Source organism: Furipterus horrens, unplaced genomic scaffold (assembly GCF_987537825.1).
Source record: "Furipterus horrens unplaced genomic scaffold, mFurHor1.1.pri manual_scaffold_13, whole genome shotgun sequence".
Lineage (NCBI taxonomy): Eukaryota > Metazoa > Chordata > Mammalia > Chiroptera > Furipteridae > Furipterus > Furipterus horrens.
The window spans coordinates 25,201,144-25,217,397 of NW_028327183.1; the positions used below are offsets into that span (position 1 = coordinate 25,201,144).

At 39.0% G+C, this 16,254-nt stretch overlaps 1 protein-coding gene across 2 annotated transcripts in view; it reads left to right on the top strand.

Annotated features, from left to right (window-relative positions):
- Positions 1 to 16,046, top strand: part of GAN (gigaxonin) — a 45,502-nt gene extending 29,456 nt beyond the window's left edge. Inside the window, exons 6-11 of one of the 2 annotated variants that reach the window (XM_090259337.1) lie at positions 2,196 to 2,308; positions 3,266 to 3,415; positions 4,326 to 4,462; positions 4,723 to 4,851; positions 13,665 to 13,774; positions 13,862 to 16,046. In XM_090259337.1, coding sequence (XP_090115463.1) covers positions 2,196 to 2,308; positions 3,266 to 3,415; positions 4,326 to 4,462; positions 4,723 to 4,851; positions 13,665 to 13,774; positions 13,862 to 14,043 — 821 coding nt within the window. In that variant the 3' untranslated portion in view covers positions 14,044 to 16,046. Of the gene's footprint in view, positions 1 to 2,195; positions 2,309 to 3,265; positions 3,416 to 4,325; positions 4,463 to 4,722; positions 4,852 to 5,895; positions 6,509 to 13,664; positions 13,775 to 13,861 lie in introns of those variants that run through there. The other variant, XM_090259338.1, reaches the window with a different exon arrangement.
- Positions 16,047 to 16,254: the final 208 nt, after the last annotated feature.

Sequence of the window (16,254 nt, forward strand, 5' to 3'; positions counted from 1 at the left end):
GAGGTAGACTAGGGTACCGGGGGATTAAATGGTGATGGGAGGAGACTTTACTTGGCGTGGTGAACACACAATACAATATACAGGTGATGTGGTATAGGATTGTACGCTTGAAACTGTAATTTTATTAACCAATGTCACCTCAATAAATTCAATAACAAGAAAATTAAAGATATGCCACATCACACCATATTATAGAAATGGCTAAATCTATACTATAATATAGAAATGGAATCATTTTTTGCATGCCAGGATTATTGAAGTTATTGTTAATAATAAATAAACAGCTGGATGGAGCGGTGTAGCCAGCAGGATGTGGGGCTGATTTACCTGTTCTACTGTTTCAGAAATCGCTTCCTTAACTTTTCCTCTCCTAACATGTACACATATTCAGAATTTTCTTAATGCACACCTACCACAAATGTTCCTATATCATTAATTTCCAGAGATTTCCTAGAGGGGTTGGCATTTCAGAAACTAAACCATGAGGAGAGGAGTTGTGTCCAGTTGTATGGACTGAAGTTGTGAAATGACGGAGTAGCTCCTGTTTGCCCGGCCTGTTCTGCATTTTTTCTTTTCTTGCATTTTTTAATTGATTGACTTTTTTTGTCCTTCAACTTTTCCATTTTTACCAGTTTAGAAGTTATATTCTTCATGTGTATTCCTTTGAAGATTTTCTTAGAAACCAGAGAATCAGTACTTTTATACTGTATTTTTCATATTTTCAAGTCTAACAGTGTTAAAATACATGATTATGTATAAATACAGTGTTTACCTGTGTATAGGTTTCATTAATCTATGTTTTATATATGTATCAATAGGTAGATGTGTTTGTTTAGACTTACCCACATATTTACCACTTTCTTTGTTTTTCCTTCCTTGCTCCTCAGATCTTCCATATAGGATCATTTTCCTTCCTTCTAAAGCTCATGCCTTTGAATTTCCTTTAATGTGGTTCTCTTGGTAGCAAACTCTTAGGATTTATTTGTCTGGAAAAATGTCATTACTTTGCCTTCATTTTTAAAGGATATTTTTGCTGGGTATAGAATTTTAGGTTGGTATTTATTATTTTTCAGCACATTGAAGATGTCTTTCTAGTGACTTCTCACTTTTATTGTTAAGTCAGTTTTCAGTCTACAAATATGCCTTTTCTTAGGACTATATTTGTTTGTGTTTTTTTGTTTGTTTTGTTTTTGTCTTTTTTCTGCCATTTCATGACATTGTGCTTAGGTGCACATTTTATTTGAAATTTCACCATATTTAGGGATTATTGGGCATCTTGACTCTGTGGTGTGGCCTTTCATCAAATCTGGAAAATTCTTATTATGTCTTCAAAATATTGCCTCTGTTTACTTTCTTTGCTTTTTAAAGTCAGATTAAGCATGGCTAGACATTTTTACTCCATCCTCTGCCTCCTGCCTTCTCTCTTTTTGTCCTATCTTTTTGCCATACCATATTACCTTCATTATGATTTCTTTTGATTTATCTTCCTTTTAATGAATTCTCTCTTTAACTATGATGGATTTGCAATTAAATCCATCCATTCAATTTTTAATTTTATCTTTTTTTTTTTATTTCTAGAAATTCTCTTTAAATCTTTTTCAAATTTGCAAGTCACTTCTATAGCCCTTTGTTTCCAAGAGTTATCTTCAAATTTGTGTTTTATTTCTTAAACATAGAAAACATTGTTGTTTAAGTCTTTTGATTATTGTAATATTTAAAATTTGAAATCTTTATAAGACTGCTCTCTATTGTTTGCTTCTGCTGGTTAGATCTTTGGAGAGGCTTTCCTGCCAGAAGACCTATTTTCTATGGGCTTGGGGTTTAGATTTCTGTCTTTCACATCCCCTCGAAGCCATGAAAAGAAAGGTTGAATAGTTCCCAGAGTAGATGAACTTAGATAACCCAGAGCTGCTTGGTGACTTGAGTGGGTGATGTCTGTCTTTCCTTTTATTTTGTAAGGTAATGGGAATCCACTTAAGCATACCGAGTGCAATAAAATGGTCAAAGTGACTCATAATCTTGGCTCTCTCACCAAGGAAGGTATGAAATCCGATAAGGATCTCGAATCCATTGTTGTTATCAGAGAAGGTTTCTCCACATACTGTCTCTATAACTATAACATTTATATTTGACAGGAGATGGGTACTGAGGACTCAAGTTTCCACTTTCTTGTGTGTCTCCTTTGATTTTTGCAGAAGGATTTTTGTTTGTATTTGGGGGCCAAGATGAAAATAAGCAGACCCTGACCTCTGGAGAAAAGTATGACCCAGATGCAAATTCATGGACTGCGTTGCCACCAATGAATGAGGTAAAACATTGCTTTTTAATTTGTTTGGCATGTTTCTTCTTTCCCTTTGGCACTTCAGATTGTTTGTTTTCCATTTGAGTATAAGAAAAAAAAAGGTAGCAACCCTGCCAGGCCATTCTGCCTAAGACACTAATGTCTGGCCTCCAGGCTCTTCTCGCTATGCCTTCCCGTTGCTCAGTCTGACCTCACAGTCTCTCAGACCTTCTAGAAATGCTCCTGCTTCAGGACCTTTGCCAGATACCCATGTGGCATGTTCCTTGCTTCCTTCAGTGTTTGTCCCTATAGCACCTTGTCAGGGCAGCCTTCCCTCCAGACCCTCAGCTCTCCTGTCTAGACCTTCCACCCTACTTTCTCTCGCTTCATACCATGTAGCACCTTCTTACATAGGAGGAAGTTTTAAATTGTTCAACACAAACTCTTTTGATGGCAGGGTATATTGCCTGTGTTCCGTGCTCTATCTTCAGTGCTAGAATAGTGCTGGGCACATGGGGGACACTAAGAGAACACTGCCAAGTGAATATGAAATACCTCAGATTCTGTCATTGCCCACAGCCTTAGCAGCACCTGTTCTCCCCCTGCCTCTCCGCACAGGCAGTCCTGCTGCTGTGGTTCCTGTCTTTCACACATTAACTTGGAAACAAGTATAGACCCATGCCAAACATATAACCTTGTTGAACCAAAAACTAGTAGTTCTTTTTTTGTTGTTGTGAGCTATTGTGGGTAAAAAGTACTGATTCTGACCGTGAATTTACCATGCAGGTAATTCCCTTTTTTGAGAAATTCCTAGGCTTGGGTTTTCTGTCTGTTGCGATAGACGAGTGAGCTGCTAGGCAAAGCAGAAATATTTCAAAGAGGGATTTGAGCATGGCACTTCTGTGCTGGAACTCTGGAATATAATGATATCTGCAATTTTTATTAAAATATCAGCTTTTGATGTGATAGTTGATGTCTTTTCAGGCAAGACATAACTTTGGAATTGTGGAGATAGATGGAATGCTCTACATTTTAGGAGGAGAGGATGGTGAAAAAGAGCTAATTTCCATGGAGTGTTATGATATTTATTCTAAAACCTGGACAAAGCAACCTGATTTGACCATGGTTAGAAAGGTGAGAACTGTATCTTATGATTACAAACTGGATTTTAAAATTTGATGTTTTTTTATTTCCTACATATGCCTTTTAATATGATTGATAGTGTTAAAAGAATTAATGTGATAGAATTCTGCCTCTCTTGGTAGCTTACCGTTGTTACCATCAGCGTACACCAAGGTAGGAAACAGTGTGTGTGCGTTTGTTTATCCAGACGGTGGGCTCTGTGCGGTGCTGCTCTGTCAAAGGCCTGCACTTGGTAAGTGTTTTGTGAGTGCAGTAACCTGGGAAGCAACCACATCTCTTTAAACCTGTTTTCTCAGTCATCATGCAGGACTAGGGAGAAACATTAATTTACAGGTAAAGAACTACCATTGCTTGCCAGGTAGAGTACAAAAAACAAATGGTCACGTTCGCTCTATAGAGCATCTGTCTTTATTTATATTCCCTGGTGTAGGCAGGGCGTTTGTCATCAAGCCAGGCTTTGTCCAGTGCTGTAGGTATGTACACATTTAGATACTGGGATATACTCTTAATAATGTTCTCTCACTGCTTGTTCCCTTTCACCAAATTATTTGGGGCAAGAATTGAGTGACATCTTGCTCCATGGAATCTAAATCTTAGACTCTGCAAATAGTGGTGAAAGGATGGAGAGACTGGAAAGATCCTTTTAAAAATGAGGGTTATTTACTTATCATACTTACTGAAATAGTATCAGATGGAATTATTTTCTGAGGATTAACTGTATGTGTATTGTCTTGCTCCCCTCATTTTTAAAATCCTGTGTTGTAGTATTGGAAGGCACCATAGTTTTACTATGAGAAATCAGATCCTTTTCCAAATATTTTATAATGTTCTTAAATAAGTGAATATCAATTTAACTTTAATAGTAAATGTTGCCTCCCCCACTGTTGCTTTCTTCTTTCAGATTGGCTGCTATGCAGCTATGAAAAAGAAAATCTATGCCATGGGTGGAGGGTCGTATGGAAAATTGTTTGAATCTGTGGAATGTTACGACCCAAGGACGCAGCAGTGGACCGCCATATGTCCGCTGAAAGAGAGAAGGTGAAAGAATCTGCACAGAGACTTGGTAGATTCCCCTAAACACTTGGCTTTGGCTCTTCCTTTCTTTCACACAAACCTTTTACTTCGTTCGACATTTAGTTAATATAAAATTAAATGAATAATCCATTTCCTGAAGAAGGAAGATCCACATAGTCACCAAACACTGAATGTTGCAGAGTTAAACCAGTGGAAAAGGAATTAGGAACTCGGGTCGTGAGTTGTAAATTCCAATGCCTAATAGGCTCTGTGTGGCTTTTCAGGTTTGGAGCGGTAGCCTGCGGAGTTGCCATGGAACTGTATGTGTTTGGGGGAGTCAGAGGCCGCGAGGACATCCAGGGTGGTGAGATGGTAACTTGCAAGTCTGAATTCTACCATGATGAGTTTAAAAGGTAATGATGAATGGCTTCATGTAGCTTCTACAGCTTTTTCTTTTTCCTTGAAAAGCCATGTTTAGCTTTGTTTAGTTTTGTTTTCGAGTTCCTTCACTGAACTGTCTTGTCTATTTAGGCAATATGTCTAATGCATAATAACTAGGATTCAGTGACTTCAGAGGTATTGGTGACTTAAAGGAAAATCATAGAAAAGTGCTTCAAAAATGTAGATCAGACTGTGACACTACATCACTTAAAATCATTCGTTGGCTCCCTGTAGCTTTTAGGAAAAAGTTTAAACCCCTTCACTTAGCATGTTTGACCTTTTGTGATACATTCTTTCTGCTACTGTTCAGCCCAGATGCTTCACTTGAGTCACACTGTCATTTCCCCCCCAAACATGTCCTGTGCTTTTATACTGTTCCTTTTGCCTAAGATTTCCTGTCCCACATTAATCCAGTTAATTTGGCCTCTTCACAACTCTCCTTAATTATCACTCCCTAGAGGTCTGATTTGGGTTCCTCAATCTGTGATCCCATAACAACGCTCAGTACAGGTCTCGCTCTTGGTGTAATCGTCAACCATAAGCTCCATCAGGGCAAGGTCCAACTCAGCCCATTTTAAATCCGGCCGTCAGCATTGTAACTGGCCTGTAGTAGACACTCACTAAAATGCTGATTAAATGGGTGAGGTGTGGTGTCAGAGACTGTCTGACAGGCTACCAGATGTCCATGTATGTCTTGTGGAGTAGCTAACATTCTTCCCAACCTGCCCCTCCTCCCTCCTCTCACGCAGTTTATTGTTATGACCACTAAACAGTATTCTTATTGCAGTAATATGTTCCAATCCTACAGGGAAACTGCCATGCTAAAATTAATCTTGTGAGAGTGTTTCAGTCATATTACCAGAAGGGGGTGCCAGAATATAATGTTTAATTTCATGTTATTTTAGATTAGGACAAACAATGAACAGTTACCAAGCTTTTAGGAAGATGTATGAATGTTACCTAATTTTAATGTATTTTTAATTTAGGATATTTTCATAGCCTTTTTTCCCTTTCAGTTACCAGGGTAAACTCTTAGGAAAACTTATTAGACGAAGTATAAGAGCAATTTAGAGGATGTTTGCTGTGGTGGAGCTGGAACACAAAACTTCAAACACGTTTCTACGTTTCTCTTCCTTAACATATTCCTGTGAGGGCTGACGGTCCAAGATATGAAGCACAGCGGTACCTTGGTACTTGTTGTTAATTCGTTCTGGGACTCAGGATGAGTGCCAAAACCAACGAGTGTCGGACTGCCATGATCTGTGGTGAGAGAGTGGCGAGCAAGTGACGAGCGATGAAACACTTTTTTTCTTGTCAGAATGCGATGAGGACAGGGTTTGTCGAGTCCTGAAGCTGAGGAGTACTGAGGTGTGACTGTAGCATATTAATTTCCTGCCCGAATGAATCTTGAGACAGTCTGCCCAACTTCATTAACAAGCAGTGGTCAGTGTGTTTGGTTTCTGATAAAGTATTGATAGAAGCCTTTTTCATAATGACTGAATTACTGTGTAGACAGTACAAACTAGAGAGCTCTAACTCACTGGAATACTAAAGGCTGCTTATGGTTTTACCTTTTTCGGTTCCTGTTTTGATTGTATAGGACTTAAATCCGGCTGTAAAATCTTTCAGTCTGCCCTTGATATGTTATAAATTGTTAGAACCTTTATATTTCTATCAGGTTATTGCATATTTATACTTGATAAGTTTTGAATGCAAGTGTATTGCTTTCAGTTCATAATTGTTAAACATAAAAGAATTGCTCCTTCCTTCCTATTTAAAAGCACTTCCAAATAAAATTCATGTATCTTTAGTTTTCTTATTTCTAAGCTCTTCAGTGTTAGTTCATAAATAGAATGAAGAAAGCTAAGTTCTCTTGTCAATATCGTATGCAGTTCACCCTTGAACAATGCAGGTTTGAACTGTGCAGATCCACTTAAACACAGATTTTTTTTTCCAACAAATACATGAGAATACTGTAAATGTATTTTTTCTTCTTTATGATTTTCTTAATAACATTTTCTTTTCTCTAGTTTACTTTATTGTTAGAATACAGCATATAGTACATATAACATACAAAATATGTGTTAATTGGCTGTTTATGTTATCAGTAAGGCTTCCAGCCTACAGTAACCTATTAGTTAAGTTTTGGGGGAGTCACAATTATATGCAGATTTTCAACTGCGTGGAGGTGGGGTCAGTGCCCCAAAGTTCAAGGTTTAATTATGTAGGATTCTTACTTATTTAGATAACAGTAAACACATTTGTACCATGAGTACTGTGTATTAACTCATTTAATCTTCACAACACCCTCTGCAATACAGATGCTTTTTTATTCCTGTTTTACTTACGAGGAAACCAAAACACAGAGAGGTTAAGTATTTATCCAAAGGCAGTGGCAGAGCTTATATTTGAACTCAGACATTCTGGCCCCAGAGTCAGCCTTCTCAGCTACCATACTCTATTGCCTTAAAAATATAGGCTTTCCCATAAATATCTGTGGAAAGAAAATAACATCTTTATTTCTTTAAAGATCAGATGTTTCCAAGTATGTTATGTTTGCATTCTTTGGAAACTGTTGCCAGATGAACAATCTGTATTAGATCGGAGACCATTTATTGTTTTTAAGTAATCTCTTGTCTTTCCTGCCTTTGTTCCCTATTTTTAGGTTAAAACTTTCCTGGAAAAATGCCATATCTTATTATTTTCTGTGTTTCTGACTAAAAACAAACTGCTTGAAGGAAAGAAAAGTTAAACCAAGTCATAGGAACAAGTTACTATATCAGAATGACAGTGTCTATTTCTGTTCCTTGTGCTCCTCTTCTTTTACTAATGCTATACCTCCCAGTTGTCCTCCGCTGCCTTGCGGCATACCTCTTCAGGGGAAAGGCTAAGGGAGTAAACCCCGACAGAAAATCCGGAGCCGGAGTCCCTAAGGCGGTTTGACGTTGTAGTCAACACCGGCAACTCCTGCGGCGCACCTGAAGCCAAGCTGTATTGACTCCGTCTTTCCCTTGGACCCTTCAGCTGCGAAGAGAGGGGGGGTCTGCTGCATGGGCAACAGCAGACCCTACATATTACCCTGCCCAGGCTCTGTAGCTTCAGCTTCACTGGAGAGGACACTCCAGCGTCATCGCAAAATGTCGATTCAATACGGGAGGAGACAGATACCGTGTCACTCCCGAGTCGGACTGCACAGCCATTCTCGGCGGTGCAGATAGACTCTTAAGAAGCTACACCATCGTCTCTCGAGACGGACGGCTGCCGACGACGACGACCTCCCAGTTGTCCATATTCAGAAAAGGTCACCTTTGATTCTTTCTTGTGCCTCTCATCTCATCGGCTGTCAAGTCTTACCTTCCTTTTGAAACGCTAATATTTTCCATATTCACCACCTTTATTTCTCTGCTCCTGCCCCAACGCATTCTTCCTCCGAGCAGTGCCATTAGCCTTCTAACTAGTCTTCTCTGATACATCTCACCTACTTGTGCTTTTGAAAGATTAATAGCACTTAGACCTTTCATTCTCCTGCCGAAGATTCTTCCTATTTCCTCATTGCTTACCAAATAAAGCTAATCCTATTTAGCAGGACAGGCCCTGCGGTCCCTCCAGCACCCTCTGTTGACAAAGCCTACCACTGCGTTTATCTTGCCAAGGAACCAGCTGTTGACTTTCATTTTCTCCATTGTGTATTTTCTGTTTCATTGGCGTCTGCTCTTGGATCTGTTCTTTCTTTCCTTTTACTTAAGGTTTATTTTGCTCCTCCTTTCCCAGCTTCTTCAGGTAGAGTTTTTCTTTTCTTTCTTTTTAAAAATTTCTCTGCTGAAGCCTCCTGTGTTTTCATCATAAGCACATTCTCCTTTCCCTTACTGGGCTTAATTACGGTAGCTGCGTTCAAGTCCCTGCCTGGTAGGTAGATAATCCCAGCATCTGAGTCATTACAGAGTTGGCATCAGCTGATTGTTTATTCCCTTGAGAATGAGTTCTTATTTTTCTGGCTCTTCTTTTGTTGAATAATTTTGGATTGCATCCTGGATGTTGTGAACAGAACATTGTTGAGGCCCTGGGGTCTGTAGTATTGCTTCAGAGGGCTGCTCCGAGGGCTTTTGTAGGCAGTGGGCCTGCTTAGATGCAGACTGCAGGCTGTCACTTCCACAGCGGGTGGCAACTCACTGTTCGGTCGGTCAAGCCTTGGTTCCAAGCATTCTTGGTCCCAGCGTCAGTCAGACTTGAGATAAGTGAATGCAAATTCATTTAGGGGCTCTTCCCTACCTCTCCTCTTTCTGAGACCCCCACACCACACTTCGGTGATTTTGGTTGCTCCACGATGCTCTGTCTCCCCTGATTCCAGTGGCGAGAAAGATGGTAGTGTTTTCTTGGGGTTTCAGCTGCCCCGAGCCACGTCGGATAAAACAACCAAAGAATGGAAGCACTCTGTGTGGGATGCTTGTTCAGCTTTCAGCTTCGTCCCCAAATCTGCCTGCTTTTGCTCCACTCCTGAGCCCTCAGGCAGTTGTTTGTTGTGTCTTGTCCAGAGCCTGTAGCTGTTCCTTGCAGGAGGATCAGCTTGTAAAGAGATCCTTCCTCCCTAAAAGCAGAAACCTCACTGAAGCACCCTCTTGTCTTCTCTCTCCTCTCCCACCACCCCCTCTCACCTCACCTCTTATCCGGCCTGCTTTCCTTCCTCTGCAGCTGGCTGCTGTTGGGCCCTGCTGTATTTTAAAGTGTCATTCTCAGGGAGCATTCTGAATTCCCAGTTAACAGCAGAGTCATCGTTATAGCCTCCAAGTCCCGATAAGCCTGTGTTTAAAAATCTTGTAACCAAAGGCATAATATTTCCTTGTCCACTACAAAAACTACTACCACATAATGATGACTGCTGTGTACCAGACACTAGGGAAAGGGCTTTACGGTGGCAATTTCATTTCATCCTCACAACAGTCACTTGAGGTTGGTGATGGTGTCTGGTATCCCTACTTTACAGATGACAAAACAGAGACTGGGTTAGCAACATTGCCCAAGGTCAACAAGGTGACACGTGGTAAAAAAAGAAATGGAAAACTGTATGTCTTTTATACCTGTTTTATAAGCAACAGCAAATATATGCGCCAATTAAATTTTCATGGTTTATTTAATTTGAAGCCTCAGCATTATATAAAATAAATCAACTAGGATCATTTTTCTGAAACCCAGGAAGTCTGAATTATTGATCTGTTTTGGACCAAATTTGGTATATCATTTACATAGACCAGCTTTAATGATTCCAGGGAGGGATTTTGTTAAATTCTCAACTCTACCAAATCATTCCAAAATATCCTTGTATCCTGATGTGCTTTTTCAGTAAATAGTGTAGTCATACATGTTTTAATTTAGAAGTGACTGTTAACCAGCTAAGTGCACGCATGGCCTTTAATGGGTTTGCTTAGAAGAGTTGTGTGTGTGTCTCCATTGGGGCTGGCCTGCGGGTATGTTTCAGCTGCAGACAATGCATAGGGATTCTCTTCAGCTTGTTTGATTCATAGTCTAGGAAATAATTAAATGTCGGGGTTTAGATATTTATGTTTAGCCCTGAGAACATAAAATGTGAATAAGCCAGTTAGTTATTGTAGTTTGACATTTCCAAACCTTTTCTTTCAAAGGCCTGTTGAAGTCTCTGTTTTCACTTTTTTAGTGAAAACTCTTAGATTTTTCACTTTTCCTATTAGTTTGAGGCATTTCGGCAGCAGAGGCCAAACTGTATTCTCAGTCTCAGCTAACTGCTGGACACCAGTCAACGTTCAGCTGTTGGATGAATCAATGGTAGATGAAGGTATTTAGAAAAATGACAGCTTATATTAGCTTTGCTTCTGACTTGTTAGAGGATCTTGGACAAATCATTTTGCTTCCATGTGCCTTGAAATTCAAAATGTGGAAGCTACTCCTTTATAACAATCTGAGAAGAGCATTCATTGAAATAAAAGTGCTGTTCTTAGATAATTTTGCATTTATATATAGCATCGAGATGCTTGGGACCTACACCTCTGGCTTATTGGACACTTCATCGCATAGAGTAGGAGATCAACACCCTTCCACCTGTATGCTCCAATAATGAGTGTTGACCTGGGCTTGGGTAGTTCTCAGTGGTTTAGATACATTCCCAAGGTCTGGCTGAGGCCTACTATGACCTGATTGTGCCTTTAGCTATTAAGGGAAATTGGTCAGATTACCTTAAATAAACACCATTAAGGAAAAAAACAAAAAACTCATTTTGAAGTATTTTTATTCTTACAGAAAACTTGCAAGAGTAGAGTTCTCGTGAGCCACTCACTCATCTTCTCCTAATGTTAACATCTTACATAACAATAGTACAGATATGAAAACCAGGATATTAATGTTGGTACAATATTATTAAGTAAACTCCAGACTTTATTTGAATTTCACCAGCTCGTCTACTGCTATCTTTTTCCCTTCTGCTCCAGTATCCAGTCCAGGGTCCAACATAACACTTGGTTGTGTTTCTTAAGTCTCCTTTCATGTTTGATAGCTCCCTAGTTTTCCTGGTCTTTCATGATACCCTTGAAGGTTACTGGTCAGTTTTTTTTATAGGGTGTCTCTTAATCTGGGTTTGTCTAATGATTTCTTGTGATTTGGCTGTGGGTGCGCATTTGGGGCAGGAACACCACAGTAGTGGTGCTGTGCCTTCCGGTGCACCATGTCGGGTAGAACGTGATGTCAGTATATTGTCTCATTACTGGTGATGCTAACCTTGATTACCTGGTTAAAGTACTGTCTGTTGGGTTTCCCCACTGTAAAGTTACTATTTTTCCATTTGTAATTAATAAATAAATATCTTGGAAGAGAGAATTTAAGAATATGCACACATACTGTTTTTCCTCACGCTCTCACTACTAATTTAGCACCCATTGGTGGACCAGTCTGCAGTAGTTATTCCTGTGGCGTTTGCCTCACAGTGATTTTATTTCTTTCGTTCTATTAACTGGAATTCTGTAAACAAGACCTATCCCTTCTCCCTATTTTATAATATAGTCAATTATTTATATTGGAATGGACTCATGGATGTTTCTTTTATTCTGAGTTATAAATCTAATACTATCATTATTTTGTTGCTCAATTTGTCCCAGCTTTGGCCATTGGGAGCTATTTCATACCAGTTCCTGTGTCCGTTTGTCACACCCCATCCTTTTTTAGCACTTCCTCTCTGGCAGCACAAGATGCTCCAGGCTCATCTTTTGTTTTCTGTCTCAGCTGTGGAATCAGCCACTTCTTCATGGAACCCCAGATCCTTTTAGTGGTAATTAAATTGATTTTCAACACAAGTGCCAAGGCCATTTAGTGGGGAAAGAAACATGTTTTCAGCAAGTGATGCTGGAGCAACTAGATATATGTACCAAAAGAAAGAACTTTGACTCTTACCTCCTACCATACACAAAAATTAACACAAAAATTGACTTGAAATGTATCATAAGACCTAAATGTAAAAGCTGAAACCATGAAATTTCCAGAAAAGAGCATAGGAGGAAAATCTTTGCAACCTTGGAGTAAACAATGACTTCCTAGAAGGACGCAGAAAACATGAGCTAGAAAAGAAAAAACAAAGATGAATTGAATTGGAATTTTACAAAATGGAAAACTTCTGTTCTTCAAAAGTATCCATTAAGAAAATGAAAAGGCAATCTACGTGCTGAGAAAAAGATCCACAAATACCAAGAATGTTACAGTTCAATAAGGAGACAGAATACCCAATTTTAAAAATGAGAAAATCTTTGAACAGACATTTCACAAAAGAAGATAAATAAAATGGCCAATAAGCACATGCAGAAATGTTAAACATCATTAGTCTTCTGAGCAGAGCATTCCATTAATATAGATAAAATGAAAAAGATCGACAGTACCAAGAGCTGGCACTAATACCAAGCAGCTGAAATTCTCATGCATTGCTAATCAGAATGCAAAATGGCACAACACTTTAAAAAAGTGAAGCATATTTTTATCAAGTGAAATATATCTTTAATTATATAACCAAGCAAGTCCATAACATAAGTTCACAAAAAAAGATTTGCACTCTGATGTCCAAAACAACTATAACAATAACCAAAATCAGACGCTACCCAAATAAGCATGAGCACGTGAATGAGTAAACACATTCTGGTACGTCCATATAATGCAGTGGTTCTCAACCTTCCTAATGCTGCGACCCTTTAATACAGTTCCTCATGTTGTGGTGACCCCCAACCATAAAATTATTTTCATTGCTACTTCATAACTGTAATTTTGCTACTGTTATGAACCGTAATGTAAATATCTGATATGCAGGATGTATTTTCATTGTTACAAATTGAACATAGTTAAAGCATAGTGATTAATCACAAAAACAATATGAAATTATATATGTGTTTCCCGATGGTCTTAGGCGACCCCTGTGAAAGGGTCATTCTACCCCAAAGGGGTCGTGACCCACAGGTTGAGAACTGCTGATATAATGGAATATTACTTGGAAATAAAAAGAAACAAGTTATTGATGCTTCAAGCAACAACATGGATGAATCTCAGAAACATGCTGAAAAAAAGGAACAGATTGAAAAGTGCATATTCTTTATGATTCAATATATATGACATTCTAGAACAGGCAAAACTAATACCTATAGTGACAGGAAGCAAATCAGTGATTACCCAGAAGTGAAGTGCAGGGTTGCGTTTTACTGGCATAGTGCCTAGTACTGTTGGAGGCTCACCAAGTTCTGTTGTCACTGGTAGTCTTCCTTAATTCTGTCCTTCTGTATGTTTTCAGGTGGATCTACCTTAATGACCAGAATTTATGCATCCCTGCCAGTTCCTCTTTTGTTTATGGAGCTGTACCCATAGGAGCCAGTATTTATGTTATCGGAGATCTTGACACAGGTAAGAACATTTGGGTGATTTTTGCCGGAACTGTGTCCTGGTGATTCTGAGGCATGTTGTTTCACCACTGCTGATTTTGTGGTTTAGGTACCAATTACGACTACGTGCGTGAGTTTAAAAGGAGCACAGGAACCTGGCACCACACGAAACCACTCCTTCCATCTGACCTCCGCCGCACTGGATGTGCAGCCTTACGTATTGCAAATTGCAAGCTTTTCCGCCTGCAGCTTCAGCAAGGCTTATTCCGTATCCGTGTCCATTCACCTTGAAGAGGAAGCAGAGCGGAAGCAGAGCCTCTGACCAAGTGCGCCGTACCATGGCTTTACGTGAAGGGGACCGAGACGGCAGCCTAAACTTGCTCTGCGTGCCAGGCTTTGTATGGTAACTCTGGTGGTTTCGTAATGCTTAGACGCTTGAGCTTCAGCTCTTGTTTGGGAGAACGTGTAACTATTGAAAAACTACCTGGGAGGAATCAGTTCCTCCAGTTAGGTGTGTCTATAGACAAATGGAGGCTAGTCAGTGTCAAAAGGAAGAGGAAAGTAGGAATTGGTATTATGTAAAATATTGAAGTTAAAATTTCTAAGGTGCATTTTTCCTGAAGGTACACTGCTGTGTACCTGGCTTCGGTAAACAAACAAACAAAAATCCGTATATGCAAATCAACATATCCAAACATACCAAGACTGCTTTTCTACTGCACTTGGAAGGAAATATTATGCCTAACCCTGCCCAACAAATTAAGGATTGTGCCTAAAATGTTAGATTGGATGGTACGCCAGCTAGTCTCCATTTACTACTAGTATTCTGTGCTAAGAATCTTTTTAAAACTATATTATGATAAACTGAACTAAGATAAAATATCTCTTTGATGACATTCTATCTTAGTAACATAAAGACTCAATAAAGTAATGAGTCAGGTTGCAGCCCTCGTGTGAATTTAAAGGAAGTTGCTAACTTCTGTGTTAATTTAGATTAAGGTACGTCACGCCATAGTTTCTGGGGTAGTATTCTTGGAGTTGTGAAGGATCTCAGGCAGTGCCAGTCTTCCTTTTGGTTCATCAAAACCAGTTTATGAATGTGAGTAGATTAGAGAGGAGAGGATTTTATAGCAGAAAGACCACAAAAAAAAAAAAAAAAAAAAGCTGTCCAGACAAAATATAATGGGATCAAAACTTTTAAAAACAATCTGTCTGAAAGCACACAAAGTCTTGTTTACTACTGTTTAGGATTTGAAAACTTGTCTTGGAATGCGAACATGTGTTCAGAATCTAGTCTTTGTAGTAGAATATTCTCAATGCCATTCACCAGTAAGGGTTTTAGACAAATTACGATAAAGTTTGGCTGGTAGAAAAAACTACCTCAACTTATTTTCATTCTGTTCATAGTAGAGCAAATTCCTCCTTTCTGATCTCTCACTCCCATGCCACTCTACCCCACTTCCCACTGGGGGGAAGTCTGTCATTAATAGCATTTATCTTGTAAGATATTTTGTGTTCCATTCAAATTATGCCAGGTTAGTGTGAAATCAGGGACTTGAAAGTGCTTGATTACTTCATCATTTGAATTTTATGCAATATCAGATTTTTAATCAATTTAATATTATAGGATTCTTCATTTGTAATTGTTTTCTACAGCTGTTTTTCCCCTTTCTTAGAATATGACTCTAAGAAGCAGCATTTTGTCTTAAAGACTAATGTGTAAATGTATCCTGTGGTTGTAAATTTGAGAACAGGACTTTCTTTAGGAAGCTTCCTATGTGGAATGTTTGTATGCTATTAACATGCATGTGAAATGTCACTTGTGTTTTCCCACCATGAATAGAAAAAAGGGTGAGAGGTTTTTTTTTGTTTTTGTTTTTGTTTTTTTTGATACCCGCTAGAAGCCAACACAGTGCTCTCACAGTTGCTGAGAGGAGCCTTGCCCGTGGGGGCTCTGAAGAATGTTACGTGTGGCACATTTACTGTTCGTTCTGGCAGAAGAGTTTGGTAAGAGAAGGAATGAGGCTTTTATCTTCTCTGTCAAAGGCACAAGGCCAGGTCTGTCACACGTTTATGTAACACGGTCAAATTCAATCTAAATCAAAGCCAGCCTTCTCTTTGTGTTGTGTATCGGTCAGCTATTGTCTGCGCACTTTCTTGATGATACTTTGGATATCTTTCAGCAAAGCAAGCTCCATGGCCATTGCAAAGAAAGAAAACTTTCTTTTTACAATTAGATACTAGTTTTAGAGAAAACAATTGCTGAAAAGTGAATTTTCTTTCGTAAAGTATCATATAGATACTTTGGCATTCCGAAGCTGCAGTGGAGACACATTAAAGTAGTAATTGATAATCTTATTAAAGCCATGACAATCAGCAATTCTCTCTTTTTTTAAATTTCTGAAGTTTAAAATTCTTCCCAGTCTATGCCAGGCCTTTCCAAGGAGAGAATTCATTGTTTAAGAGCGAGTGGGCCCCTATTGCAGCATTGTCAGTGCCCTG